The following is a 27,421-nucleotide window of genomic DNA, read 5'->3' as shown; positions in this document are numbered from 1 at the left end:
ATGGCAAATAATTATGAACAAACTAACAATCTAATTATTAAGCCTTAGTAAAGAATAATGTGCACCTCATTAGTGTGTTCACCATCCACGCCCATTTCTCCAGTCAAATACATTTACCAAACACTAGTTTATAGAGAGAGAAAGAAGCAAATTGTTTAAATCACTGACAAAACAAGGTAAAAAAAAAAACTTTCTATGTTAATAAAAACTGTCTCTGCCAATCAAGTACTGCAAAGGCCTTTTGCAGACAGACACTTGGCAAGAAAACATTAAATAAACATGAAAGATTAAGTTCTCCACTGATGCCAAGACTCCCACAGCATTAAAAGTATGGCTCTAGAAGGCATCTCTAAAGAGTAAGAGGCTTATAGTATGACTTTCTTCAGAGGATTTTTTTTTCTATTTCTCACTGCTTTCTAAAAGAACTGTAAACATGCCAAATTAACACTACATATTACTTGAGTGTAATATTTGGTGGTGGCAGCATCGTTCAGTGGGGATCCTTTCCCTCAGCAGTGACAGGGACGGTGCTCAGAATTGGTGGGAAGATGGATGGAGGGCAATCTTATGGAGAAAATAATGGAGACTGAGAGAAGAAGTTTGCCTTCATCAGGACAGTGGCCCTGACCAGCTACAGCTACACTGGGCTAGTTTAAATTAAAGCAGCATGCTTCAATCCAGACCTAAATACAACTCATAATTTCTGGTAAAACTTAAAAAATGCATGCTCAAAATCCATAAATTCTCACTCAACTTGAATTATTTTGCAAATAATATTGAACAAAATGTTCAGTATCTTGATGAACAAAGCTAGCTAGTTCAAATATAGTCAAAAAGACATGTAGCTGCAATTGCATGGAAAGATGTACACACTGATTCAGGGGACTTAGATACAGGATTGTTAAAACCAAGCTATATTTTCGTTTCACTATGATAATTTTTTTACTGAGACAATGAAAGTTTTAGAGAAAAAAAAACTTTAATACTTAAACCTTCTCCTTTTGTTTTGGTAGCATTTTACTTGCTCTGAGTTTGCTTCAGATGCGATGCCGAAAGGTTTGGATGCTCCTCGTGTGCACTGAGAGTGAGCATTTAGCAGTTGAACTACATTGAAAGGTCAAAACAAATGCGCTGTGCAGTACAGGCAGTGTGACGTGCAGCTGTGAGGCAGAGACCTCAGCTGGGGAGGGGGCCCATTAGGTCCTCATAACGCAACAGCTGCTCTTGTTGCTCCTGTGTTGTTTTACGGGAACTGTGCGTATGTGCCATCTCATCCATCTGGCTCCTTTTTTTTCAAAATTTTCGCTCTTCCAGGCAAAACACTAAATGTCTGAGATATGATCCAAGCATGCTTTGGGGAGGGGGAATTCCTGGACACAGGCAGCACCCCTTATTTGCAAATATTGTGCCTCCTGTAGACACACGGGCTTAACAAGCTCTCACATTCTTGTTGCTCTCCCCTCCACTTTCATCTCCCACCAACATCGCTGACCCCCCTCCCTTTCCTTTCGCTCAGGCTCTCTCTGTGCCTCCCTCCAAAGCTGTTGTTACGGTGCGGCTCCCGCACATCATTCCACTGCGATGGAAATTAAATGAAGGTGGCTTAGCACAGCTAACAGAGACATGCTTTGAAGGATGTAACCGGGGGAAGCTGCGTTGCCAGATCCTTTTCCATGGGATGTGGATTTGTGCTGCTGAGGCGAGGACACAGCAATCACTCAGCCATGCAGAGGCTCAGAGAAAACGACTAATCTCTACACCTGACTTCTGGAAGCCTTACTTTTATTTTTCTTCCCCTTTGCGTTATTTACTGGCGAAAAACAATGCATTACAATGGTGCCGGAGTGAAGTTAATTTTGCATGTGTAGGTTGATTGCAGTCTGCAGCACACATGGATGTGTTCAGCTTTGTCAAGATGCCAAAGCTTTCCGGGTGAGTTCGGCTGTCATATATACTAAGCGGACTGTAAATGTGCGTTTACTGGAAATCGTGTTCATGCGTTTCAGAGGTGTTGCTGTAAAGAGCCACACAGGATTCACATGTTGAGCCGCTGCCTTGGAAATGCTGAGTTAATAATCTTTTGAGGTAGCAAGTTGTGCAGTCATGTATGATGGGGAATGAATGAGAAAGCGAGGTGGATGGCAGTGGGGGCGGATGCTAAAAGCTAGGATGATTCATTTGTTCTAAACTGTGTGCATCCAAGTTCATAAATTTCTCATGCAGCAATTAATTACTGTTTTTCTGCATAAGTGCTCAGGATTACTCTTTTCCATGTTAATAAATTTACTTTTTAAAAATCTAATTTCCAAAGTTTTTAGTTCCCTATTAGCTCAGTTTCAAATTATGAACAAAGATGGATGGATGGATTGAAATTTTAGATAATGGAATAGAAAATAAAATCTGGAAATACAATTATCTTTCCATATCCTGTATTATTTTCCATTCAGATTCAGATCTGGGAAAAACTCAAACCTAATTCCATACTTTTACTGACTTTTTCAATTTGTGTGGGAACCCCGATGCTTTCAGGGCCATAAAAACATTAAAGTATTAGAGGAAAAATGAACTGAGGTTGTTTCAAATGGTTAAATGCTTATGTCAATGTCCCATGGGAAATGATCATTAAGGAAATGGAGATGCAATTCATTATGCTCGTCCTTACATTTAATAATTCAGCATGATCAAATTTAGCTCATCAGATGTATTTAATACATAACAAGTGGCTGAAAAATCACACTTATTTTTTGCAAATAGCTACAGAGGATCATAAATAAAGAAAGAAAATACATTTTACACTATTTTCTTCTTAAATATATTTCAATTAGTATATCTGGTGTGTGAGAAAAGTGGAAAAGATAAATGAATAGGGCTTGGAGGAATAGGTGTTTTCATTGTGAGGAGCGACAACTCATTTTATGAGCCCATGGGTCTGCCATTGGACATTAATCCTGCCTGGGGATTAGCCTCCTTCAAAAACATCACAGACCACTGATGGAGAGAACAGCTGATCATTAATACAAGATGCTGAATGTGACACAGAAATTTTATGATACAGGAATGGCCATTTGGAACACAATCTCACGTATGAGTCATCAACACAATGTTCTTGCTTTTCTGAGGCCAAGAATATGTAAATAAGAACAATATTGTTGCTCTTTTTGCACAATTAGTGCCAATCACTACAGAAATGGAAATATACTATGGTAGGATAGCATTGTTGTTGGTCTCCCTCTGTGACGGCGTGCATTATGTGGCTCCAAGTGGAGCACCAACGTCACTACTTCCTGTCACAGTTGTCTCTGATCATGAGTTAGCTCAGCTACATTTACACATTTTATGTTTTGTTTTTCACATTCTGAGCTGGCGGCAAGAACTTAACACACGATAGCTTGCTATGTTAAGTGTGGAAAGCCACTTCATGTATAAAGAGCTATTAGACATGAAGCCTTCTCCCTGCCTTCAACTCCCCCAGACGTCCAGCTTTTCAGAAACAAGAAGCATAAATGAGTATTTCTCACATTGTGGTGAAATCCTGACAGCATTTCAATGGTGCAGTTTCTTGCATCAAAATTCAAGGCAAGTTCATTTGTGTAGCACATTTCAGCGATAAGGCAATTCAAGGTGCTTTATAACTTGGGACTACCACTAAGTACCTTCACTCTTTTGATGTGATCTGTGGGTGTTTGGAATGGTTTGGCAGCAACAGCAGCACTGACGCAGTAATGAGCATCAGCCTCACAAATCTATGCCGATATTGTCAATTATCTTCCAATTACAAGGATTGCTGAACTCTGAAGGATTAATCAAATGGAAAAAAAAAAAAACTTTATTATTCCACAGGGAGAAATTCAAGGAGAATTAGTCAATAATAGCTTCTTCCTCATTCATAAAGCATATAAAAGAAAAAAAGGTTTTTGCCTGAATTTCTTTATCTTTCCTGAATAAACTTATCACCAGTACTTTTATTTTTATTAGCTACTCCTGGACGCGCTTTTGCCAGCTGCTGGTCAGGCAGCCAGCTGCAAGTGAGTAAGCATGAAATACGTTGTACTTTGAAACTGAGGCTGTGCAGTAGCACCTTTAACTGAGCACAGTTTAACAGCATGGATAGCAACAGGAATAGGTTGTGCAGTCCCAAGTCACAGATGAGGCTGCTGTTAATAAATCTTCTTTAGTTCCTAATTTTTTGATTGATCAGTTATTACATCATAGATAAAGATTTTTACCTTAAAGTAGCACTTCCACAATGACAAAACTAAAGAAAATGACGCCCTGTTAATCCTGTCTGTTCAAAATGTCAGATATGATGAGTCTGAAAGGGATACAAACAAAAACAGGCCTCAGCATAATATTTCCCAGAAAATTATAAAAATTTTATTTATTAACTGTGTTCATTATTTATAAGTTTGTCTGGATTATAATTGAGTAATTTAGATATTAACAATATCCACGCAAAATAAAATGTGTTGTAAACAAGATTTAGTAAGATTTATATGATGAGACGTACAAAGTCTTGATGTTAACATAATGTACGTTCAGCTTTATATCAATTTATAACATTAGTCACCTATCAAAAACAAACCTGCAGTGTTGCTTTGATCCTTTCATGGTGGAAGAATACTTAAATCTTCTGCTGCAGCTATTTCCACATAGCTCCTCCTCTGATCTGAAGGCCCCAACCAAACCTCTGTCTCACAAAGCATCGCTGGCTAGCTCCTCACCCACTCAGCTCCTCTAGAGTAGCAGAGCAATTAGCAAACATCTGGACGAACTGCACATCTGCTGGGCTTGTCATATAAACTACTTCTCTGTCAAAAGCTCCAAAGAACGATTGTAAACGGCATAATGAGAAGCATGTTTTGTTGACATGCTAAAGGCTATGTGTTGGAAAGAGCAGGAGCTTCTTAAAGAGACAAAGGTGTCAAATTTAATTTGTTATGTTTGATTTATATATATACAGCATTTTAGAACAGCTGAAGTTAACATAGTTACTTGAGTGTGCTATAAAATGACACAATGTCCCCTTAAAGTACATAATATCACCTTTAATAAACGCAGAAATCTTAATTGGAAGAAAATAATTTATACTGTGTCACTTTCTGTTGGAGCTGCTTATTTGCTTTCCTCCAAGCTCTGTTTCTTAAGTAACATCTATTATTTGATCCATTGTTCAATATGTTTTGGCAGAATATTTTCAACATAGAAAATCATTGGTCTGGACCGAAATTGATTAGCGTCCATGCTCATCAGAGCACAACAAAAGACAAAAAGATCTGTCATATATATATAGCCGATAAAATCACAAGCTTGTAGGGACGAGAGGCTCAGAAATGGCTGTGGGTCAGAAACAGGAGCCAACTGGCAGGGGAATGAGGTCGCAAGTATTAATTTTGTTCTGTCCTTTGGAGGTTTTAACATAAAAGCTAGAGTGCAACACAAAAAGGTGCAGGAGAATCCATGTCAGCTGCTACAGGAAACATTTGCTGCTGTGTTTGGTTAATGTTTTACTTGGAGAGCAGAAAAGACCCACACTTTAAGCAAGGAAATTAGATCTACTTTTACAGCTTAAAATCTAGTTCTTTGCAAAGGTGGATGCTTTACATTATACCAAGATTTTGGGGCTCCCCTGTGGTACAGTTGGTAGCTCTGTTGCCTTACAGCGATGGGGTCCTTCTGCATACAGCTTGCATCTTCTTGTCATGCATGTATGGGTTCTCTCCAGGTACTCCGGTTTATTACTACAGCCAAAAACACAACAACTGTTAGGTTAATTGAATTCTGTTAGTTGCCCTTAGGTTTAAGTGCTGCTGCATATGTTTGTTCTGTGTGTCTTTGTGGTGTCCTGTGATGGACTGCCAACCCGGGCATACCGTACCATGCCTCTCGCCAAAATGATTGCTGGTGATAGGTATGAGTCACCCCGCGACCCTGCAAACACAAGCAGGTATAGGCATTTGATGGAAGGTTATTACTAAGCTTTCAGAGGATAGCCAACCACAAAATAATGTATAATTGTATAATTATTGTGTAATTGTGACATGAGAAAAGGTTGCATGGTTTTCAAATATTTCCCAACTAAATATGAAAGCATTTACTACATCTAAATAAAATCTACCAACCAACCTGCTTTAGGAGGCCACTTTATTAGTAAATAGTCTTATTCATGCACATATCTACATATGCCACCTTTGATGAAGAGTGGCAAGAAAAAAGTAATTATTAAAAGAAACAGATCTATTTGCAATTTACAGCGAAAAACAACAGTACGTAAGAACAAACAACTTAAACAACATGAGACATCTCATACTTGTGAGATTTCTATTTGTGTATTTTTCTTTGGAAACCATGTTTCATTTTCATTTCACTTCACAAATATGCACATCTTGTTGTGACAGTCACAACAAAATTCAATTAAAATGACATGAAGTCAGAAAATGTGACCAATATGTTCATCGTTTTTTTAACAATAGCACTTATTAAGAAATGAACGTTTCATTACTCGGCTGAATACTTGTGTGTTGGTGATATCGCACAGCGCAAAGAAAGCCACGGTTGCATCCCACAACAGTAACTCCTTTATACAATGGCAGGTTTTGGATGTTTGTCAAGTAAGCTGAAACCAGCAGGAGACTGATTTCCTCGCTCACTGTAGTGAATCGTAGCGGGTGGGCTGCTTACCAGATTCCCAGATGCTGTTTTATTTCCACCATAGAGCAGATTAACCTGTTATATATATATATATATACTGTATATATATATACGTATATATATATACACATATATACATGAGTGAGTGAGTCAGTGAACGAGAGAGAGGGAAATAGAGAAACAGAGATGTTCAGGGTAGTGTGGTTGCCCATAGCAACAATGTCTGAGCTTTACCAAAGACTAACTCAGCAATGTAAGATTCTGTTGGAATATTAGGGAAGATAGACACCCTAATTTTAAAGCGAATGTTGGTGTGCAGAAGATTCGCATAGTAATAATCTATAAGGCAAAACAGTGCTAGCTCCATTTCTTGTGCTTGTATTGATGTGTTCTTGTTATATAATTCCTATCATAAGGATTTTGTTGCATATCAGCAAGGAACAGCCTTTTCTTCCACTTGGCTCCAGTAAAAAAAAACAAAAAAAAAAAAAAACAAGACAACATGGCACGCTTACTCACACAAGGCATATAAACAGCAGGAGAAAACTGAGTTGTCTACTGTAGCTACAGCATCATACGTGACTTCTCTAGCAGTCATAGCATTCACAGTAACATTTCAATAGCAGGATGTAAATAACAGATTTGACTGTTTTTCTGCCATGCTGCTATATTGGCCAAAGGCTTAAAGCCATGTTGGTGGTTGGTGAAGTCAAGCAGAGGGTAGATGAGCTCTGAAACAAAACACTGTGTCTTATGTGCCTTCAAGATGAGAAGCAGAAGGAGAAATCTTTTAATCAAAAATGTTCCTCTACATCTGCAGCCCTGCTCTGCACATCGCCTCAATTTCTTCCCATAAGATGCTCATTTCTGTCTCTACAGATTTCATATTCAGACAGAATCCCATTAGCAGCCTGTCTCTGCATACATGTCTGTTTATTGCAACACCACTGGCAAAAAAAAAAAGGAAAAGAAAAAAACTCTCACGCTCTCTTCAAGGCATCATAAGTCATATTTGCAACATTTCCTATTACACAAGAGAGCAAAACATATCTTTATTCTTCAGTCAGCTTAAAAGATATTTCCTGGGCTTGCAATAGAGTGACAAATCTTACTCACACCATTAGGTGATTGAAGACATTCATATTTAATGACTCATTGTGTCTACTACTATTTACAAAAAACTACCAATGAAACTGTACGGGTACTACTGTCAGAAGTGTACTTGGATGAAGGGCACATTCATTTTTGGTTTTTAATGTTTAATTTGAACCATCCGGTTTTTGATAGACATGAAAATACAACATTTAACTTCAATACACTGTAGAAAATTTGAAAAACTGTGCCTTATTGTGAATTTCCTCTTACCTACACATGGTCTAAAACAAGGTTGTGGCAAAGTTCTGTCTAGATATATGACCATTTTTTCTATGAGAAATTTCTCATTTATCCCAATTGGTTTCTTGGCATTGACCAGGCTTTGTTGTAGTCAAGGCCACTTAATCCTAGACCAAGTCTAGACCAAGACCGAGGGAAGTCGAGACCGAGTCAAGACGTGTTCTACACAACACAATAAAATGTGAAATATGATAAAAACTGCTTCTCAAATTGATCTGAAAAATCCACATTCTCCTAAAAACACCTAGATATTAAATGCTTGGAGCTGGAATAAATTATAATTATCAATTCAAACTCTTCTTTGTTCTGCTTTGCTTCTGTCTCTGAGTCACAATCTGCAGAGGTTTCATGTCGCCCCTAACAAGATAACGCCCTGGGTGGTTGCTCATATTGCCTATGTCAGAAACCACCACTGTACTCTACACCATTGAACATAAGCAATCATGACAATGCACTATCGGTAAATAGTCAACAATGAATACTGGAGCACACCGTGACTGTTCTGTTGCATTAAGGCAAGTAGCAGCAGGTGACGAAAAATAATCAGAGCAATGAGCATGCGCTGTGTATTATCTTACATTCTTGTATTTTATTCATTTGATAATTAAATAAACATATATATTTAATACAACAGAATAATAATAATAACTTCTGCAGTGTGCGCGGAGCATTACAAAAACAAAGAACGGTCCTCAGTGAGACTCCAGTCCTATCGTTCATAATAAAGAGCCGTTCAGAAGAATCGGCTCGTTCGTGAATGTCACATCACTATATTGAAGACTTTGGTCACAGCGTCGTCGCACACATGTGCAACATGTCAGTCATCACCTCCGCACAATAAGCGCAGTAAGTGATAGCTTTACTTCATCGCAAACGCCACATTTTGTCACCGCACAGCTAGCTTTGCTAACTTCACTTCCACATAGCTTACCTTTGTTTGAGCTTCCTCAAAGTGACGCTAAAAGTTGGACGTACTCCCCACCGTCTCTGAAAGCGAAGCGCTGCTCAATTCACATGTCGTCATATGCTTTCTTATGATTTATGTAGGTAAATTTATTACCGACGTTTAAATAGGCATCTTCTCCCATAATTAGTAGGTCGCGTTATTGCTCGGATTTAAATGGGTATGTTTTGCATTTAGTGAAAACAAGGATGTTGACAAATAAACTGGGCAATTTTCTCACAATTTAATGATATTTCCACAGTTGTGGTCTTGACTGGTCTTGAAATAAAATCCTGAGTCCGAGAGGAGACCGGTCTCTACTACAACACTATAAATTATGTGTTTTTAATGGAGCTGAGGTTGGGATCATTCATTATGATTACAATTAACTGTACTTATTAATTGCAGAACCAGTTTAGTGTGTGTTAGAGTCCACTCTAAAGTTCGAACACCCAACCATGTGTAAGATTCAACAACGTTTTTGATGGTTGAGGTAGTCTGAAGAACCAGCTTTCAGTAGCTCAAACCTTTTCTCATCTGAGATCAGAACCTGTTTTTCCAAAAGGATTAGGCTAGGCCAGGGGTGGGCAACTCCAGGCCTCGAGGGCCGGACTCCTGCAACTTTTAGATGCATCTCCACTTCAACACACCTGAGTCAAATAATGAGGTCATTAGCAGGACTCTGGAGAACCTGACTGCACTTGGGAGGTGATTCAGCTGCTGGATTCAAGTGTGTTGGACCAGGGAGACTTGCAAGAGTTGCAGGACACCGGCCCTCGAGGACCAGGATTGCCCACCCCTGGGCTAGGCCATGTGGATTGGATCCAGCATAAACCATAGATGAAGATGATTGTTTTATAAAATAACATTTTCTTGAGCCTCAGTCTATGTTATTTTGAAACTCAGTGAGAACCGTGATACTGGAGTTCCAGCATATCCCAGGTTTTCCAATTACATTTTTTTTTCTTTAAAGCAAGAGTTTGCATCAGATGAATGGAGATACTTAAGCTGCCAACAGAACAATGATCCAAATTCACAAGAAAACTGCTTATAGAATAGGGGAAACCGACTGAAATTAAGCTTTTAGAATTACCCTTACCTCATTTCGACGGAAAATCAATGAAAAATATGTGAAAAGATTTATTCCAAGATTTTCTGTGAGGAAATTTTCTTGAATATCTAAAATTGCTCAAATATTATAGCAAAAGCCTATTGAGGCTACAAAATACAAGTGGTCAAGGTGCAACTTCCTAAAGACACTGATCCAAATAGTGGGGATAAAAATATGCATTTGAGCCTGCATGCATAATGTCAGACCTCTGTGGATTGTAAAATATGTGTATCCAATTAACATTATGATCTCAATTCCTGTTTCTAAACTTATTGAACTTGGATGTCGTATGGCTATTTCATCCCATAAAAAGTAAAGAAAAGAACAATCTAAGGATTTAAATGTTTTTAAATTCCCAAACATAGCAAGACATTCACACACATGATAACAGAATGTTAACTTCTTTATTTTGAGAGACTGGATATTGAGGAAGCTGTCCTCAATATCATTCCTGAAACATGAGTTCAATAAAATGTAATTAGCTGCATGGGATGAGAGTATTTTTATCTTTCAGATATGATGGCCATGCAAACTAATGTTGCGTTTATTGTGGCTTTCTTGACCTCGGGCTATTCCCTTGTCCTTCCCAAGTGCATGCCGGGAAACTTAAAAGGGAATTCATGGTTTGGTCCCCCTGGCGATCAGCACATAAACATCACTTGCAGCTACATGCAGATGGGAGTCACTGACGTGAAGCACTTGTCAAAGGAAATAATGTTCTGAATACCTCATGAAAGAACAGCTTTATTGCACTCTCCGTGGGTTTACGGCAGACATTTGTTGCCGGAACAGGGTTTCATATTGCCAGCCCTTGTGGAGATTGTCGGTGTGAATTATTCAAACTAACTTGAGTGTCTGTGTTGGAATGTTGCTCCTCCAAGCAGTCGCCTTTTCTATAATGTATTATCACTCCCTTCATGATTAGGATATGCACCCTTTATGGTTGTTCTGCATGTGTTGAAAAACATGGAGGTTTAAACTGAACTTCTTTGATTAAGGAAGCATAATGGTATTGTGGATGCAGTCTGTGTGAAAGTCTGAGAAGTAATCTCCCTTTTTTTCAAACACTTTGACATAAGTTATTTTTTCTATTATAAGATATTAAAATGAATGAATACATGTAAAAAAAAAACATATTTAGTTTTAAATATTAAAAATCTGCTTTCTGCTGTGATTGCAAAGAAATTATATTGATGTATTTATTTATTTTTTTTCAAAAAAGGAGGTTGATTTTTTTTCCCTATTGGCCTTAATATTTTTAAATATGGTTGTCTAGCTATTACAGCAAATCAACAAGTAGGATCTAAAAATATTGCAAATCATAATGCCATCAAGCAGTTTTATGTTTAACAAGTTCCCCACTGACCTACATTTAGCTCCCTTTTTACTTCTAATTGTCGTGCAATGACTCTTGGGTAACCTGTTCATGAATTGTGTAGCATGGCTTGCCTACTTAGAGCTTGATTACTTAGTCCGATGTGACTGTGCAGGTATTATTTATTAATGCCTGATGAAGAAGATCAGTTTCACTGTCCGCCAGTGGGTGAACCCTCTGTGCCTCTTGGTTAGAAGGGACTCCTGCGACTGAGTGGCATGATGGGCCTCCCATGTGCAGACAAAATAAATCAAAGATCATTGTATCTTTGACTGCAGGGTCATTAAAAAGTCATTGGGGCCCAGAGAGACAGAAAACTGATTTTCTGGGACACCTTTTTTTCGGATTATAAACATATCCTGAAGTGACGTCATTTGAAATTGTAAGTATACTTTATTATGTTGTAGACCTTGGAAGAAATGTCAAACATAACCCTGCAAGGATGTTGTCTTACATTCTGCAACTTGGAAATTTCAATCATTGTGAGGACATGCTGGAACTTTTTATTTTAATCTGGATGAGTTTGCATGGTTGTTTTTACATTTCTGAGACTTATGACAGAGATGGTCATAGGGCTAATAGTGTCTGACATCCTGATTTGAGCAGTTCTAAATATACGGCATTGTAATATGTATCCAATTAATGCACTGTGGGTCAAATAAATCCATATCAACATACAAACACCACTGATGTGGGAAAGAAATCAGATTGCTTGGACTGTTTAGAGGACTCTGAAAGTAGAACACTGACAGCTTTTTAAAGGCACAGATGGGCATTAACATCTCTCACAACGAGATTGGGAACTGAGTCTGAAACTTGGACTTGAGTTGCATTTACGTTGCACAAAGAGTTGAGAGTTCAGTTCAATTTACCTATATAATTAATCTCAAACATGTAATCTCAAGACAATGTAATAAAAAAAGTAAATTCAACCATAAATACACTCCAACTGATCCTAGTTATCAAACAGTGTAGTCAAGTTAATTTATTACATTACTTTAAAAAAATGTTCTAAGCAAACACAGCAGATTTTATCAAATTTTTGACTTGCAGCATTTACTCCTTGTGGTCAATCGCTTCCATTGTGTAATCACTGAACAGGCATGCAGCAATAGTGGAGAGGAAAAACTACTGTTTATCAGAAGGTAACCTTCAGCACAATCAAAACCTGGCTCAATGTGATCGGCCATCTGCCAGGACTGATTGGAGGCTTGAGAATACAGAGCATACACACAAAAAAGAAACATAAGCATTGATCAAGTTGTACTTTGCGTGTTAGAGAAAAAAATAAGTTAATGGCCATAGTAGCTCCTATAGTGGCTTCATCTGGGAGAGAAGCACAGCTTACCAGATTAGCTCTGAGCAGGTTTCTGTCATGTTGAGTTTTACTTTACGAACCCACATGCAAGAACACAATCAGAGAGAACGATTAAGTGCACAATAATCAGTTTATTGAAGTCAGGGGAGGGGTCAGGACGCGACTCCTGGTGCTGATGACCGGGTCGTCTTGCTACCAACAGGAGAAGCAGGGTCAGAGCAGTGAGGAGAAAATCCTTCGGGAATATTCCAGAGTCTGTCTTACTTGGAATGAGGGGGGTTCCACCAGAGAGGGATCGACGAGAGGAAAGGGTGGACACACGAGGGGTGGCTTCTGACCGGTAGCACCGACAGCGTCGAGGGAGGACACAGGAGGTAGGGAATCCACAACGAGGGGAGCACAGGCGCACACTGAACTCGGGGAGGACTGCTCTTCGCCAGAACAGCAGGATATCTGACGAGGAAGACAACAAAGGGTTAGAGCGGAACAGATCACAGAGAGCCTAGTTCTGGAACGAGTTGTTACCGAAGTAAGCAAACACTCAGGCGATGAGACGGAGAGGAGCTGCTGCTTAAATCCATAATCCACGCCCTCCAAAACAAGCTGCAGGTGTGTAGACGGGTTGAACTCAGCAGCCTTCCAGGGGCTCTGTCTGTTGGCGACCTCTGGTGGATGTCATGAGGAATGCCAGTTCCAACGGCAGGAAAAACAAAAAACCTCAAACCAAAAATAACCCAAAATAAAACGGAAACAAAATGCAGACCCTGACAGTACCCCCCCCTCAACGGACGCCACCTGGCGGCCGAGCAGAAGATGAGGGCTGAGAGTCCCAATACTCCCTAATGAGGGTGTTATCCACAATGAACGATCCAGGGACCCAGGAACGTTCTTCAGGGCCATAGCCCTCCCAGTCGACGAGGTACTGGTAGCCCCGACCCCGCCGCCGGGAGGCCACTAGCCGACGGACGGCAAAAATGGCGTCGCCCCGCCTGTCCAGGGAGGGAGGAGGGGGTTCGGCCGGAGGGCAAAGTTCACTGGAGAGAACAGGTTTAATGTGGGACACGTGGAAGGTCGGGTGGATACGCATGGATGAAGGGAGTCGGAGTCGCACAGCCGTGGGACCCACGAGCGCCAGTATCTCGAAAGGACCGATGAATCTAGGGGACAACTTCCTGGACATAGATTTAAGGGGAATGTCCCGTGTTGACAACCATACCTTCTGCCCCACGGAGTATGTCGGGGCAGGGATCCTACGTCGGTCAGCGAGTCGTTTATTACTGGCGGAGACGGTGTCCTTCCAGATCTTGTGACTCCTGCGAATGTGGTGCTGGACCGATGTGACAGAGATGTTACTTTCATCACCCGGGAGGAGAGGAGGTTGGTATCCCAGGACTACTTCAAAGGGAGAGAGACCAGTAGCTGCAGACGTGTGGCAGTTATGTGCATACTCCACCCACGGAAGGTGTGGAGCCCAATCATCAGGGTTGGTAGAGGTGAGACATCGCAGGGCAGCCTCCAGCTCCTGGTTCATACGTTCAGTCTGCCCATTGGTTTGGGGATGATACCCGGAGCTGAGAGACACCCTGGCTCCCAGGGCGGAGCAGAACTGACGCCAGACCTGCGAGATAAACTGGGGCCCGCGGTCGGAGAGGATCTCCTGGGGTATCCCATGCAGCTTGAAAACATGCTTGATGAGTAGTTTAGCTGTCTGAGCAGCGGTGGGTAGTTTGCGTAGGGGGACAAGATGACAGGCTTTGGAAAAACGGTCGATGATTGTGAGAATAGTGGTCATACCTTTGGACCTTGGGAGTCCGGTGACGAAGTCGACAGCGATGTGGGACCATGGTCGTCCTGGTATGGGTAACGGCTGTAGGAGGCCAGCAGGGGGTCGGTTGGACGACTTGTTGCGTGCACAGACTGCGCAGGTGGAGACATACTCCTTAACGTCCTTGTGTATTGATCCCCACCAAAACCTGCGATTGACCAACCCTATGGTGCAACTGACTCCAGGGTGAGCGGCGAACTTGGAGGCATGAATCCATTGTAGGAAGCGGGCACGGACAGCGGAGGGAACGTACTGTTTACCTGGAGGACAGGCTTCAGGAGGAGGCTCGGTCTGGTGCGCTTGGCGGAGGATGTCCTCCATCTCCCACGTTACTCCTCCGACTGTGCAACTAGGCGGGAGAATGGGAGCCAGGCTTTCCTCCGAATCGTCAGGGGAGTGTATCCTGGACAGAGCATCTGGCTTTACATTCTTTGAACCTGGACAATAGGAAATGGAAAGGTTAAAGCGTGCGAAGAACAGAGACCAGCGAGACTGGCGTGGGTTGGATCGTTTAGCTGACTGGAGGTAGGACAGGTTCTTGTGATCGGTCCAGACTAGAACGGGGTGTTCTGCTCCCTCCAGCCAGTGACGCCACTCCTCCAAAGCCAATTTTATAGCCAGCAATTCTCTGTCTCCCACATTGTAATTCCTCTCAGCTGGAGAGAGTCTGCGGGAAAAGAAAGCGCAGGGGTGTAACTTCTGATCCTGCGCAGTGATCTGGGACAGAACGGCCCCCACCCCAATATCGGATGCGTCAACCTCCACTACAAACTGCCTGCTTGGGTCGGGTTGAACCAGGACCGGGGCCTTGGAGAACCGCGACTTGAGTTCAGTGAAGGCGGCCTCGGCTTGTGGAGTCCAGCTAAACACCCTCTTTGTGGAGGTGAGAGCTGTGAGGGGGGAAGCGATCTGGCTATAGTTCCGGATGAACCTCCTGTAGAAGTTGGCAAAGCCTAGGAAACGTTGGAGTTGCTTACGCGTTTCAGGCTGAGGCCAGTCCAGAACTGCTGCGATCTTGTCCTCTGCTGCTCTGATCTGTCCGCTCTCAAGGACGTACCCCAGGAAAGTTACTGATGGGCGGTGGAACTCGCATTTTTCGGCTTTCACATACAATTTATTTTCTAGTAACCTCTGGAGAACTAGACGGACGTGTTCTTGGTGCTCCACCAGGGTCCTTGAGTAGATAAGGATGTCATCTAAGTAGACAAAGACAAACACATTAATGAAATCTCGGAGGACGTCGTTCACAAGGGCCTGGAAGAAGGAGGGGGCGTTAGACAAACCAAAAGGCATGACCAGATACTCGTAGTGCCCCATAGGGGTCTTAAAAGCGGTCTTCCATTCGTCGCCCTCCCTGATGCGTAGTAGATGGTAAGCGTTTCTAAGGTCCAGTTTCGAAAAGACGGTTGCCCCTTGAACAGGTTCGAAGGCAGAGGAGAGCAGGGGTAAAGGATACTTGTTTTTGATGGTGATTTGATTTAGGCCTCTATAGTCGATGCAGGGCCTCAGAGAACCATCCTTCTTCCCCACAAAGAAAAACCCAGCACCCAAAGGGGAAGACGAGGTACGGATAATACCTGCAGCGAGGGATTTATTTATGTAGTCCTCCATGGCCTGGCGTTCGGCCCTGGAGATGTTATACAGTCTACTGTTAGGTAGAGGGGCCCCAGGCAGGAGGTCGATGGCACAGTCATATGGTCTGTGAGGTGGTAGAGAGAGGGCTTTGTCCCTACTGAAAACAGTGATGAGTTCATGGTACTCACTAGGGACGGCGGTGACGTCGGATGGATCCACCTCATCCATCGTGGAACGTGTGGGCTGCGAAGGAACAGCGGAACGGAGACAGGTGGTGTGGCACTTGGAACTCCAGGAAGTAATCCGTCCCTCAACCCAATCTATCTGGGGGTTATGCTTGAATAGCCAGTTGAATCCTAGAACTATGGGGAAACTGATAGTGGGAAACACATAGAAAATGATCTCTTCAGTGTGGTTACCAGAAATTAGCAGGCGTAGTGGCTTGGTCCGGTGGGTTATCTGGGGTAGACCCTTCCCGTCCAGGGCAGCGACACGGAGAGGAACTGGTAACGGTTCAGTAGGCACGGAGAGCTGGTGAATTATGTCGGAACTGATGAGATTTTGTTCGCAACCGGAATCAATGAGAACTGACACAGAAAGTGAGTCATTGTTGGCGAATAGGGTGACAGGGAAGGTGAGACGGAGTTTAGGAGTGGACGGTGCCGGCAGTTTCCCCGCCTTCACTGCCGGACCTGCGGGTTTAAACGTACAGGACAATTAGCAATCACATGGTTCGGCTCACCGCAGTAAATACAGAGCTGGGAGCGTAACCTCCGTTGACGCTCCTCGGGTGTGAGCCTCGTGTTTCCTATTTGCATGGGTTCCATACATGGGGCTGGGGAAGGAGGTGAGTGCTGAGCAGAAAGACGACTACTGGTTAGAGAGGTGCATGGAGAAGAAACTCGACGGGTGCGTTCCCTGGCTCTAGTACAGATTCGGTTGTCCAATCTTATGGATAAGTTTATGAAATCGTTCAGGGATTCTGGCTCATCCAATGTGGCTAATTCGTCCTTTATCTGCTCGTTTAGCCCATGGAAAAAGGCGCTCTTGAGAGCTACCATGTTCCAGCCAGATGCGGCCGCCTTGATCCTAAAGTCTATGGCGAAATCAGAAACACTCTTCTGCCCCTGCTTTAACCCGTGCAAATCTCTGGAAGAGGATGTTCCTTCCGTCTCCTGGCAACAGACCTGTTTTAACTCAGTTAGGAACTCGGGGTAGGTACATCCATAATTAACTGCGGTGGTAAACCAGGCTTCGGCCCACTCTAAGGCTTGGCCCGTCAACAAGGATAAGACATAAGAAATCTTACGGTCATCATTGGGAAAACTCTGTGGCGAATGGTTGAAGACAATGGTGCATTGGAGGATAAATCCTGTTACCTTCTTGATGTCACCAGAAAACTTATCTGGAGTTGCCGGGCGGACCTCAGAGAAGCCGGAGCGGACGAGCGGATCCGGGGCTAATGACGGCGCGGATGGGGAAACAGAAGGTTGATTTGCGTCCTGAGGTAATGAATTCTGTAGGAAATTTGAGAGTTCAGTTAATCGTCGGTTAGTTTCAGCTTGGCGATTTCCCAGCTCTCTCAGAGCTGAATCGTGGAGCTGAATGAGGGCTTGTTGGTCTGATAACGCTCCTCTGATCGCGTCTGCGGAGGTCGTAGCTTGGCCTGAGTGTTCTGTCATGTTGAGTTTTACTTTACGAACCCACATGCAAGAACACAATCAGAGAGAACGATTAAGTGCACAATAATCAGTTTATTGAAGTCAGGGGAGGGGTCAGGAAGCGACTCCTGGTGCTGATGACCGGGTCGTCTTGCTACCAACAGGAGAAGCAGGGTCAGAGCAGTGAGGAGAAAATCCTTCGGGAATATTCCAGAGTCTGTCTTACTTGGAATGAGGGGGGTTCCACCAGAGAGGGATCGACGAGAGGAAAGGGTGGACACACGAGGGGTGGCTTCTGACCGGTAGCACCGACAGCGTCGAGGGAGGACACAGGAGGTAGGGAATCCACAACGAGGGGAGCACAGGCGCACACTGAACTCGGGGAGGACTGCTCTTCGCCAGAACCGCGAGAGAACAGCAGGATATCTGACGAGGAAGACAACAAAGGGTTAGAGCGGAACAGATCACAGAGAGCCTAGTTCTGGAACGAGTTGTTACCGAAGTAAGCAAACACTCAGGCGATGAGACGGAGAGGAGCTGCTGCTTAAATCCATAATCCACGCCCTCCAAAACAAGCTGCAGGTGTGTAGACGGGTTGAACTCAGCAGCCTTCCAGGGGCTCTGTCTGTTGGCGACCTCTGGTGGATGTCATGAGGAATGCCAGTTCCAACGGCAGGAAAAAAAAAAAAACTCAAACCAAAAAAAACCCAAAATAAAACGGAAACAAAATGCAGACCCTGACAGTTTTAAAGTACATAGGATAAAAGAAAGGACATACAGTTGCTGCAAAAGCTCAGCCAACATCTTTGTATAGGATAGACACAGGGTTAAATACTGAAAGACAGGCCCAAGGGCATCATAGAGGGAGAATGTAAAGTTGTTGGCAGCAGTAGCTCAGCCAATGTCCCCCTTCAGGAAGCTGTCACAACTAAACAAAGTGCCAGATCAGAGATAGTTTCTACATCGAGTAAAAAAAGAACAGAGACAATATAAAGCTTAAAGTTGAAATGTCAGCAAATAATGCGAAATTGGAGAGAAGAACAGCAGAGCAAAGAGATGTGGTCAGTGTTCTCCAGTAGCCTAAGCTTAGATAGTAGTTTAACTACAGAGATTGCTAATGATAACCCAAGCTACTCTAACTATAGGCTTTATCAAAATGAAAGTTTTTATCCTAGTATTTAAAGTAGACAGGGTGTCTGCCTCACAGACAAAAACTGTCAGTGAGTCTCACAAGAGAGGAGCCTGATAACTAAAAGATCTGCCTTCCAGTTTACCTTTAGAAACTATGAACAAACCAGTAAAGTTGCAGTCTGAAAGCAAAGAAATAAAATAAAAATAAATTGATGTATCCTTTTAATTTTCAAGAAAACTCTTTCTGCAGTGTGAGTTAAAGCATTTCTTTTAACTGCATTTAGTGGACTTCCTGATAGTAAAGAATTACAGTAGATGACGTAACAAATGGATGGGGCAGCAAAGTACAACAATGGATGTGCTAGGAAAACAGAGCATGTTTACTATAAGAACTTTATTTTCCTTTTAATGAATCAACCATGGTTCTAATCCACACAACATCTCTTTAAGTGTTTCTTTTTTTTGCAATAGTCAAGGGTATTTAAGAGTTGTAGAATTTCATAGCCACGGCGTTTTACTGAAGATATCTTTGAGGATTATGGAAAATTATTATAATCTCGCATAGTACACCAGGGATTCTTATTGATGTCGTATAAAGTTGCCATATGAACATAAACTACAGCGAGACACACTCTCATGTAAATATACAAGACAGCTGTGCACAATTCATTAGCATTGGTACTGTAACTGGGGGAAACATTTTAGAGGGAAAGAAAAAGGAGCTTTGAATAATAAATGTGAAGAGCCCTGTTACATGGCAGACAAGCCTTTGAAGTGACATAACTTTCTGCCACCACTTTCCAGCATCACCAGTGTGCAGACACAAAGGCAGTGATAAAAGGAAAAAAAGGAGGGGGTGCATGAAAAAAAAAAAAAGACACGACTTTGTTCCAACCCATCCCACTTTTGTGGAAAGCCTCCACTTAATTGTGGCTCAAAGAAATGACTCTGGATAGCTTGGGTTTGTCAACAAAATCAGACAATGATGTGATAGTATTTGAGTCGCTACAATAAGTTTCCTTGTTTTCCAAGAAAGGTTATCAGATCAGTTTAAGATTGAGTCACTAAAACAAAAACTGGTTAAGAAGAAGATTCATGTGTGCTTTATGTTTTAAAGACTGCATTGACATCCACAAATAAAGCCAATTCCATGCCTCTGAAGCATAGGAGTGGGGCATGACAACTCTGCCTGGATCGAGCGTATGTAATTAATTTGATTTGTATTCACTCACTGAACTGCACCTATGGAACATTGTTTGTCACATTGGACTCAGAAACCCCCTTGTACTTGACTGGGACTCTTTCGTGTCAGTGCAATCTGTTTTTGGGATGTTTATAATGTTATATTTTTTGAAATGATTGGATATTGTTTCTAGCTCATTTAAAAGTTTTAATTTTCTCCCCTATTTAGAGGCAGTTTCAGGGTTTCACGTAGTTCTTTTTATGTTCTGCACCTTTCCAGCCACAGGACCAAATCCTCTGGTTGGCCGCCCCCGTCAGGGACCTGGAGTGCTTCCCAAGGACCCCCAAATGGATGGGACATGGGCACCATCAGAGAGGGGCGTGACTGCTACATCAAGTAAGTGCCCTGTGTTTAAAGAAACAGAGGGGGAGCTCTCTCCATCCCAGATGTTTCATGAGCGCTTTGCCAACCTGTGATTATTCCGGCCACGTCACTGCCTCCACACTGTCTCCATCAGTGCATTCAGAATACTGATTCTTTTTTCTCTTCCCTCCACTGCTGCACGCACTCACTGCCCCTGCTGACTGCCTTTCTCTCTCCTTCTCTCTCTTTCTCTATCTCTCTTTCTCTCTCTCTCTCTCGCTCCGATACACCCACTATACTTTCTTATGCAGTCTCCCAAATGCAGAAGAGGAGTTTAGAGGGTGTGAGTGTGTATTCTGCTGCTGCGGTTGATCAAATTAACCAGCATGATGTATTGTTTTTTTTTTTCTTGTTTTTTTTTTACAAGAGAAAATTGGGTTATTATGCTATCAACGTAGTTGATCCTTCATAAGTGGCACTTCAGGCAATCTGTCCAGGCAGGTAAAAACAACATTGATTTTTTTTTTAATTGTCTATGTGCAATATAGTTTAGCAAGTGAGTGTTTTCTCTTTAGCTGGGTGTATTGTACTAGAAAATGACTGCTGTGCATGCATACCTCTTCTGTAAATTATTTACACACAATGTTAATGATTTTTAATTCATTACTAAAAAGTACAATACAACAGAAGTGTGGATTATTGTTTCAAATGCATCCAAACAAGCCAATATTAGAAATGATTCTCAAAAGAGGAGTAGAGCACTTGTCACACATGGGTCGTAGCACGAGAAGCGTGATGTCAGAGGAGTTATATAAGAAGTACGGAGCAGTGAAAGCGCTGGATGCCGAGTGTGTCTGCATGAGACAGATCATGGAGGCTTGTTTGGCTCCAGCTTCTGCTTTCTAAATTTGAGGAAGACTCATGAATAATCAAACATCTCTTCCTGAAACTGTCTGAGGCTGAGTTTGGGATTTATTGGCTCCCGGGTGCTGATGTTAAAGTCTCAACGGAACACATGCCAAGTCTGCATGACATGAGCGCATGAATAAAGTACTATGGGTTAAATATTTAGTTTGACACTTTTTTTTTTTTGCAAATTGGGGTGTACTTTAGAGACCAATACAAAAATATACTGAAAAGTTGATTAGCACAATACGTTCATTATCCATTAGTATCACACTAATAAAACCAACTGTTCGATTTTTACCAATAAATTAGGGTAGATATTGCTATTTTTAATAGCAATTTTGCTCTCAGTAAGATTTACAAAATTTTACAATAAAAATGATTTTGTTCATCTGGTTTGTCCTTGAAAAGAAAAAAATTATTAGCCATAATATGGTAATTAAATATTAAATCTTTCATATCCATTTTAAGAGGAGGCATGAAAATCTTTTCCTAGCAAATGTGTTACTGTTTCAGTGTTAGCCTGAAAGCAAATTTGATCTCACCAGAAGCATTATCTCTAAACTACTTAAAGCTGTAAACAAATTTTAAAATGTAGTTCAGATACTGTGGCATGGACATTTTTTCCCTCAGTTAAAGCTTTCTGTACACTCTTGTCCCTAGTGGGGATAGGAGGGGTGCTGGTGCCTTTCTCCAGCGAACGTTTCGGGCGAGAGGCGGGGTACACCCTGGACAGGTCGCAAGTCTGTCGCAGGGCAACACAGAGACAGACAGGACAAACAACCATGCACACACACACTCACACCTAAGGAGAATTTAGAGAAACCAATTAACCTGACAATCATGTTTTTGGACTGTGGGAGGAAGCCGGAGTACCCGGAGATGCACAGGGAGAACATGCAAACTTCATGCAGAAAGACCCCGGGCCTGGAATTGAACCCAGGCTGCAAGGCAACAGTGCTACCAGCTGCGCCACTGTGCAGCCCCACTTTGAAGATATAAACAGTTTAAATCTGTTCCAGCAACGTACCATGTTAGCTTTTACACTATGCACTATTCACTTCCTACAACTGCCTCATTGGTAAGATGTCAAACTAGCAAGTTTGACTTTGGCATTAGTGTTAACACTAAACTACCTACAGTACGTTCTTGCTTTAACCCCATAACTGTCACCCTCAAAACACTTATATGTAAGTAATTGTGTTACTATCACTGTCAAGGGGTTTTAAAGAATTCATAAAATCCACGTTTTCTGCTGGACATGAACATAATGATTGAGAATAACAGCCGACCCAACCAACCTATCTAGTTAAATTCTAATAAAAAAAAAGAATTTGTTACAAAATAAAGTGGCTAAAGTTGAACATTATATTTACAAACTATGCTCAATTAAAATTTTATGTCCAATATATGACTCAATATAATTCATTTTTACAGTGCAGTGGAATGAAATGTGCAGCTGCCTTTCTGTTAGGTAAAAAATATTTTGAAACTTGTGATGACATGTAATGGTTACACATGGTACACTTTGCAGAGCATTAACACTACTTACCTAGAGACAAGTTTTATTTATTTATATTTATTTATTTTCTGTACAATATAGTGTGCATAATTTTTAAGTACAGTAATTCAACATGTTATATAATTCACTTAGGCCTATAGACAAAGCTGAAAAGGCAGAAAAAATATTAAACCATGGCTTCATTTCATGAGAAAGAAACATGACATTAAGAACCTAATTAAAGCAGGATTTTGAGGCAAGAAAAACAGGATATTGCTTTGGTTATAGGCTTATTTTCCTCTTCTGCTACCCCCAAAACAGCAAGAATCCAGCAAGTGAGCACATGGAAATACACTCTGTACACAGTGCATCAGACCAGTGTTTCCTGCTCCCTATTTTTGTCCGTCTTATTCATGATAAAAACCTTTAGCATGGCTTGTGATTTCTGTAGAAAGCATTGTGGAGCTATGCTAGTAGATAATGGGTGTGATTAGAGGGCATTAGATGCATGGCTGTCTGCACAATGGGAACCTAGCCATGTTCAGCAGGTGGCCTTGGAGGGGACAGAACAGTGCTCTTCCTGAATGCACAAGTCCATATGTTTTTGATCTGTGCACAAGCTGCTGAGTTTGTTTCTCTACAGCAAAAACTAACTCTCTTTCTACATACATTTTATTTCTTTGTATAATTTCAAGCCATATCCTGCAGCAACTGTTGTTCCTATATAAAGAGAGAATCACAGCATGGTATTTATTTAATGGGGGACACATTCCTTTGTATTATTTAGCAGTATTAGAGGATGTACTTTCAAAGTGCAATACTTTTAAGTCATGAAAATTTGCCAACATATGACCATTCCAATCACACCATTTTTAAATTGCAAATAAGGCTGCTTAAAAATCGCACTGTTTTATTTCTATGTTTGAAACTTTTGTCTCCATGGCAGCACATTGCAAGTTAAACATGCTGTTCAATTTTTATTTCTGAAACCTATGAGCTATAATGGTTCTTTTAAGGATTCTTGATGCTGAAAAATATGACATAGCACATTTCTCTAATATATTTTAAAATTATATTTATGTCAGTAAAATTAATGCAAATTTTTGTATTGTTGATGAATCCATGCTGTATCATTGATACAAGGGTTTTGTCTTTTTACAAGCTCCCAATTTGTTCAACTACAAACAAATTTGTTCAACTTAAAACTGTTGCAGGCAGACAGATCTTGAAAGTCTGTCTGCCTGCGAGTGACGCTGTTATGCCTCAAGGTTTTTCCTTAAGAAGAGTTTTTATTTTGGCAATAAACTAATTCCTTTTCCCATGAAATTTGCTCATTATAAAAAGCCAAAACCTGAATAACTAAAGAATAACATTTCTAGTTCTCTGTAATTGCAAAGGCTTTGGTTATTTAATTGTTTAGAAGGATAACTGAATAAACAATAGAATTGAAAAACAGAGAAATGTCATAGGAGAGAAGCTGAAATTCTGCACCGAATAGGTGTAATCTTTAAACCTTCAGGCAGCACTGAAATAAAAACAGACATGCCTCTGTTGTGGAAATCGCAGTGCAGGCATAGAGGAAAAAAACAAAGATATACAACATGCTTAAAAAAGATGAGCTTATGAAGTAGGAAACTGTTCTAAGTCCAGAGACATTCAAATTTTTGCCTCTTTAAGTAAAATAATACAAAACCGCATTCTGCAAATATTACAAAATCATAGCTCTAAATCAAAAAATTCTGATTTTAATTTTAGTTTTTAATCCATATTGTTGTCTGTCACATTAGAAATATTACAATGTTTTTTATTAACATCAACTTTGAAAGTCATCTCAAAATGCACAAACATCAAACATCTTGAAAATAAAAAAAATACTTTCTCAAACTCTCAACAGTTTAATATAAACCATAATCACTTTGATAAATGTAAAATATTCATTTTTTTCTTTCATGTTATGGTGGAGTGCAACAGAACTATAGTTTCTGATAACTCATGAAATTATTCTGTGTAAAATTTAAGCCTTTTCACTGCAAAGAAGAATGACACTGTGGAAGAAAAGTTGTTGGAAGTCCCATTTACAGTTTGCCACAGGTGAGATATTTGACTTAACAATTATGTGACATAAGGTGACTTGTCAGATGAAGACCAGGATTTAACTTTTTTGAGTAGAAAACACATACCTGCATGGCAGGTAATGACTACACCATCTCCATGAGTACACAGTGAAACATGGTTGTGGCAGCATCATGATGTGAGAGTCTGTTCTTCAGCAGAGACAGGGAAGCTGGTCAAAACTGATTGGAAGTTTAGTGCATTGAAAATTGATCTTCAGGGATGTTCTTCGTCCAGTTCAACTGAGCTTGAACTATTTTTCAAAGAAATATTTGGTAAAATTTAAGTTTCTGGTGTACAAAGCAGGCTGAGACTTGCACCCATATTTGCAGTGAAAGGTGGATACTTAAACAGTACTTCTACTTTTACTCCTACAATAACAACATAAACAATAGATTTATGTAAGAATAGAAAGTATTATTTTCTAAACCTAAAGAATATTTATAAAAATGTAGGAATCCACTAATAAACAAATTTCATGGTTAACATTACTAACAATAATGAGTTGCCAGATATTTTTAGCTATTTGGTTAACTAATGTAAACAGAAAAAAACAACTTACTGTCAGCATCAGTGAGTCAGTGAGCTTCATTTTCATCAGTGTCTGCTGAGTATTTTTAAGATAAGTCATATATTTACAACCATACAAACCGGAAATGTTGTTCATTTGAGACCTAATAAAATAGGAGTAGTGAATGGAACAGAAACAATCTAATTTGTAATAAAAAACAGCATTTTGGACTCAGGGAAAAAGCATAATCTTATCAAACACTCCAGTAATAACCATAAAAGATTTGTTGTTGTCCCTCTTTAAGGATTGAATGATCATCTTCAGATTGAACAAATATAGTTATGAAACAAAAAGCAGCATCATATGCTATGTTGCACTGTTAGAAATGTATGCAGATCAAGATTTATCAAGCTGCTTCTGAGGTTTACCTCGCTATAAAGATTATGGCCACCCAGTTCTAGAACTGCCAAGTTATTGACAGGTTTTGTTGGTTATTTTGTTCTTTTACATTCATTTTTGTACGTCAGAACTCTAGGTTTTTTTCTGTGCACTATCTACATTTGACATTGTAATGGCGTGTGACATGACCTTTGTTCTTGGATGAAGCAGAGAAATCATCCCCCAATTTTTTTTCTCTGACAATCAATTAACATCTTTAAACTTGTTATTCCCATTGCAGCTTTTTTGTGACATTGCAAATCCAAATGACAGATCTGACTGTGTCTTTGTGCCATGAAAGATTAATTGTTGGTATTTAGCTGTGAATATCACTCGTGTTAAGAATAACTGTGAATTACACACTGTCGGCCCAGAGCTTTAATTAACCAGCACTGTTGGCACCATGCAGAGTTGCTGCTGCCGCTCCTGCAGCCAGGGAGAGTGAACAAATGGTGTAAAAATTATAGCACACAATATGTGAACTTTGTGTTCAGTTATGCACATCTCTGTAACTTAAAATGCTAGAAATAGTAACATTTTACAGTGGGTAGGAGTTGGAGGTATCTATAAAATGTACTGATAAAAAAAGATGAAGGATTTGAAACAATTGAGTTTTGGTTTGTAGCTTTGGTATGTTTTGGTGTTTGTGTGTGTATGTATATGTACGGTACACAGATAATTGCTACATTATAGAGCTACAAAGTAATACTTTTCAACTTATGAAATGATTGGCCATCATGGATACCTAATACCTAAAGAATACATGAAGCAACAATGAATCGTTTATAATAAATGTAAATACACTACATTATCTTAGAAAACAATGGACTATAAAGTATTATAGTAAGCTAATTAAATAGCAGAATTGACAAGGGAATATTTTTAAATTCTTTCTCCAGTCACGTCTCCCAGAGTAACTCCCTGGAGGAAGTTTGTCTGGACGGAGACAAGTTTGTGCCCCCCGCGCCCCGGAAGGTTGAGATGAGGCGGGACCCTGTGCTTGGCTTCGGATTTGTGGCAGGAAGCGAGAAACCTGTGGTTGTCCGCTCAGTTACTCCAGGTAATGAGAATGACCCACCTGCACACTGAGTTCTCCATATAACCTGACTCATTCAGTCCACAGTCACATCACGAGATGAAATACACCTAAAATGTAGTAGCCTGGAGGAAAACCCATTTACGCCGATGATTCAGTGATTTTTAACAGCCCTCGATGAGTAAGAGTTCATTACAGCTTTGGCCACAAGACAGGACACTTAGAAAATGGAGCGTGTTCTGAACACGTGTGTGCCTGAAGTGTTGTTTGGTGTATTGTGGCAGGGGGTCCATCTGAAGGCAAACTGATCCCCGGGGACGAGATCATCATGATTAATGATGAGCCAGTCAGCTCAGCACCCAGGGAAAGGGTTATCGACCTTGTCAGGT

The 27,421-nt window shown here is 40.9% G+C and overlaps 1 protein-coding gene and 1 long non-coding RNA gene across 4 annotated transcripts in view; one reads left to right on the top strand and one right to left on the bottom strand.

The window, feature by feature from the left end:
• The first annotated feature begins 1,509 nt into the window (after nucleotides 1–1,509).
• The window catches only part of LOC114148004 (FERM and PDZ domain-containing protein 4), a 43,350-nt gene continuing 17,438 nt past the window's right edge, over nucleotides 1,510–27,421 (top strand). Inside the window, exons 1-4 of one of the 3 annotated variants that reach the window (XM_028022886.1) lie at nucleotides 1,510–1,932; nucleotides 20,445–20,561; nucleotides 26,896–27,056; nucleotides 27,317–27,419. In XM_028022886.1, the coding sequence (XP_027878687.1) occupies nucleotides 1,892–1,932; nucleotides 20,445–20,561; nucleotides 26,896–27,056; nucleotides 27,317–27,419 (422 nt within the window). In that variant the 5' untranslated portion in view covers nucleotides 1,510–1,891. Of the gene's footprint in view, nucleotides 1,933–20,444; nucleotides 20,562–20,716; nucleotides 21,030–26,895; nucleotides 27,057–27,316; nucleotides 27,420–27,421 lie in introns of those variants that run through there. The other 2 variants (XM_028022883.1, XM_028022884.1) reach the window with 2 other exon arrangements.
• Nucleotides 4,204–9,122, bottom strand: LOC114148008 (uncharacterized). The gene is made up of 4 exons (XR_003596179.1): nucleotides 8,975–9,122; nucleotides 5,659–5,738; nucleotides 4,583–4,734; nucleotides 4,204–4,312 (listed from the first exon to the last, which is right to left on the bottom strand). It is a non-coding gene; the product is annotated as an uncharacterized LOC114148008 (long non-coding RNA).

This window comes from Xiphophorus couchianus, chromosome 7, assembly GCF_001444195.1.
Source record: "Xiphophorus couchianus chromosome 7, X_couchianus-1.0, whole genome shotgun sequence".
Lineage (NCBI taxonomy): Eukaryota > Metazoa > Chordata > Actinopteri > Cyprinodontiformes > Poeciliidae > Xiphophorus > Xiphophorus couchianus.
Note: the sequence above shows the minus strand (reverse complement) of the source record. Positions and strands in the feature narration are given on the sequence as shown.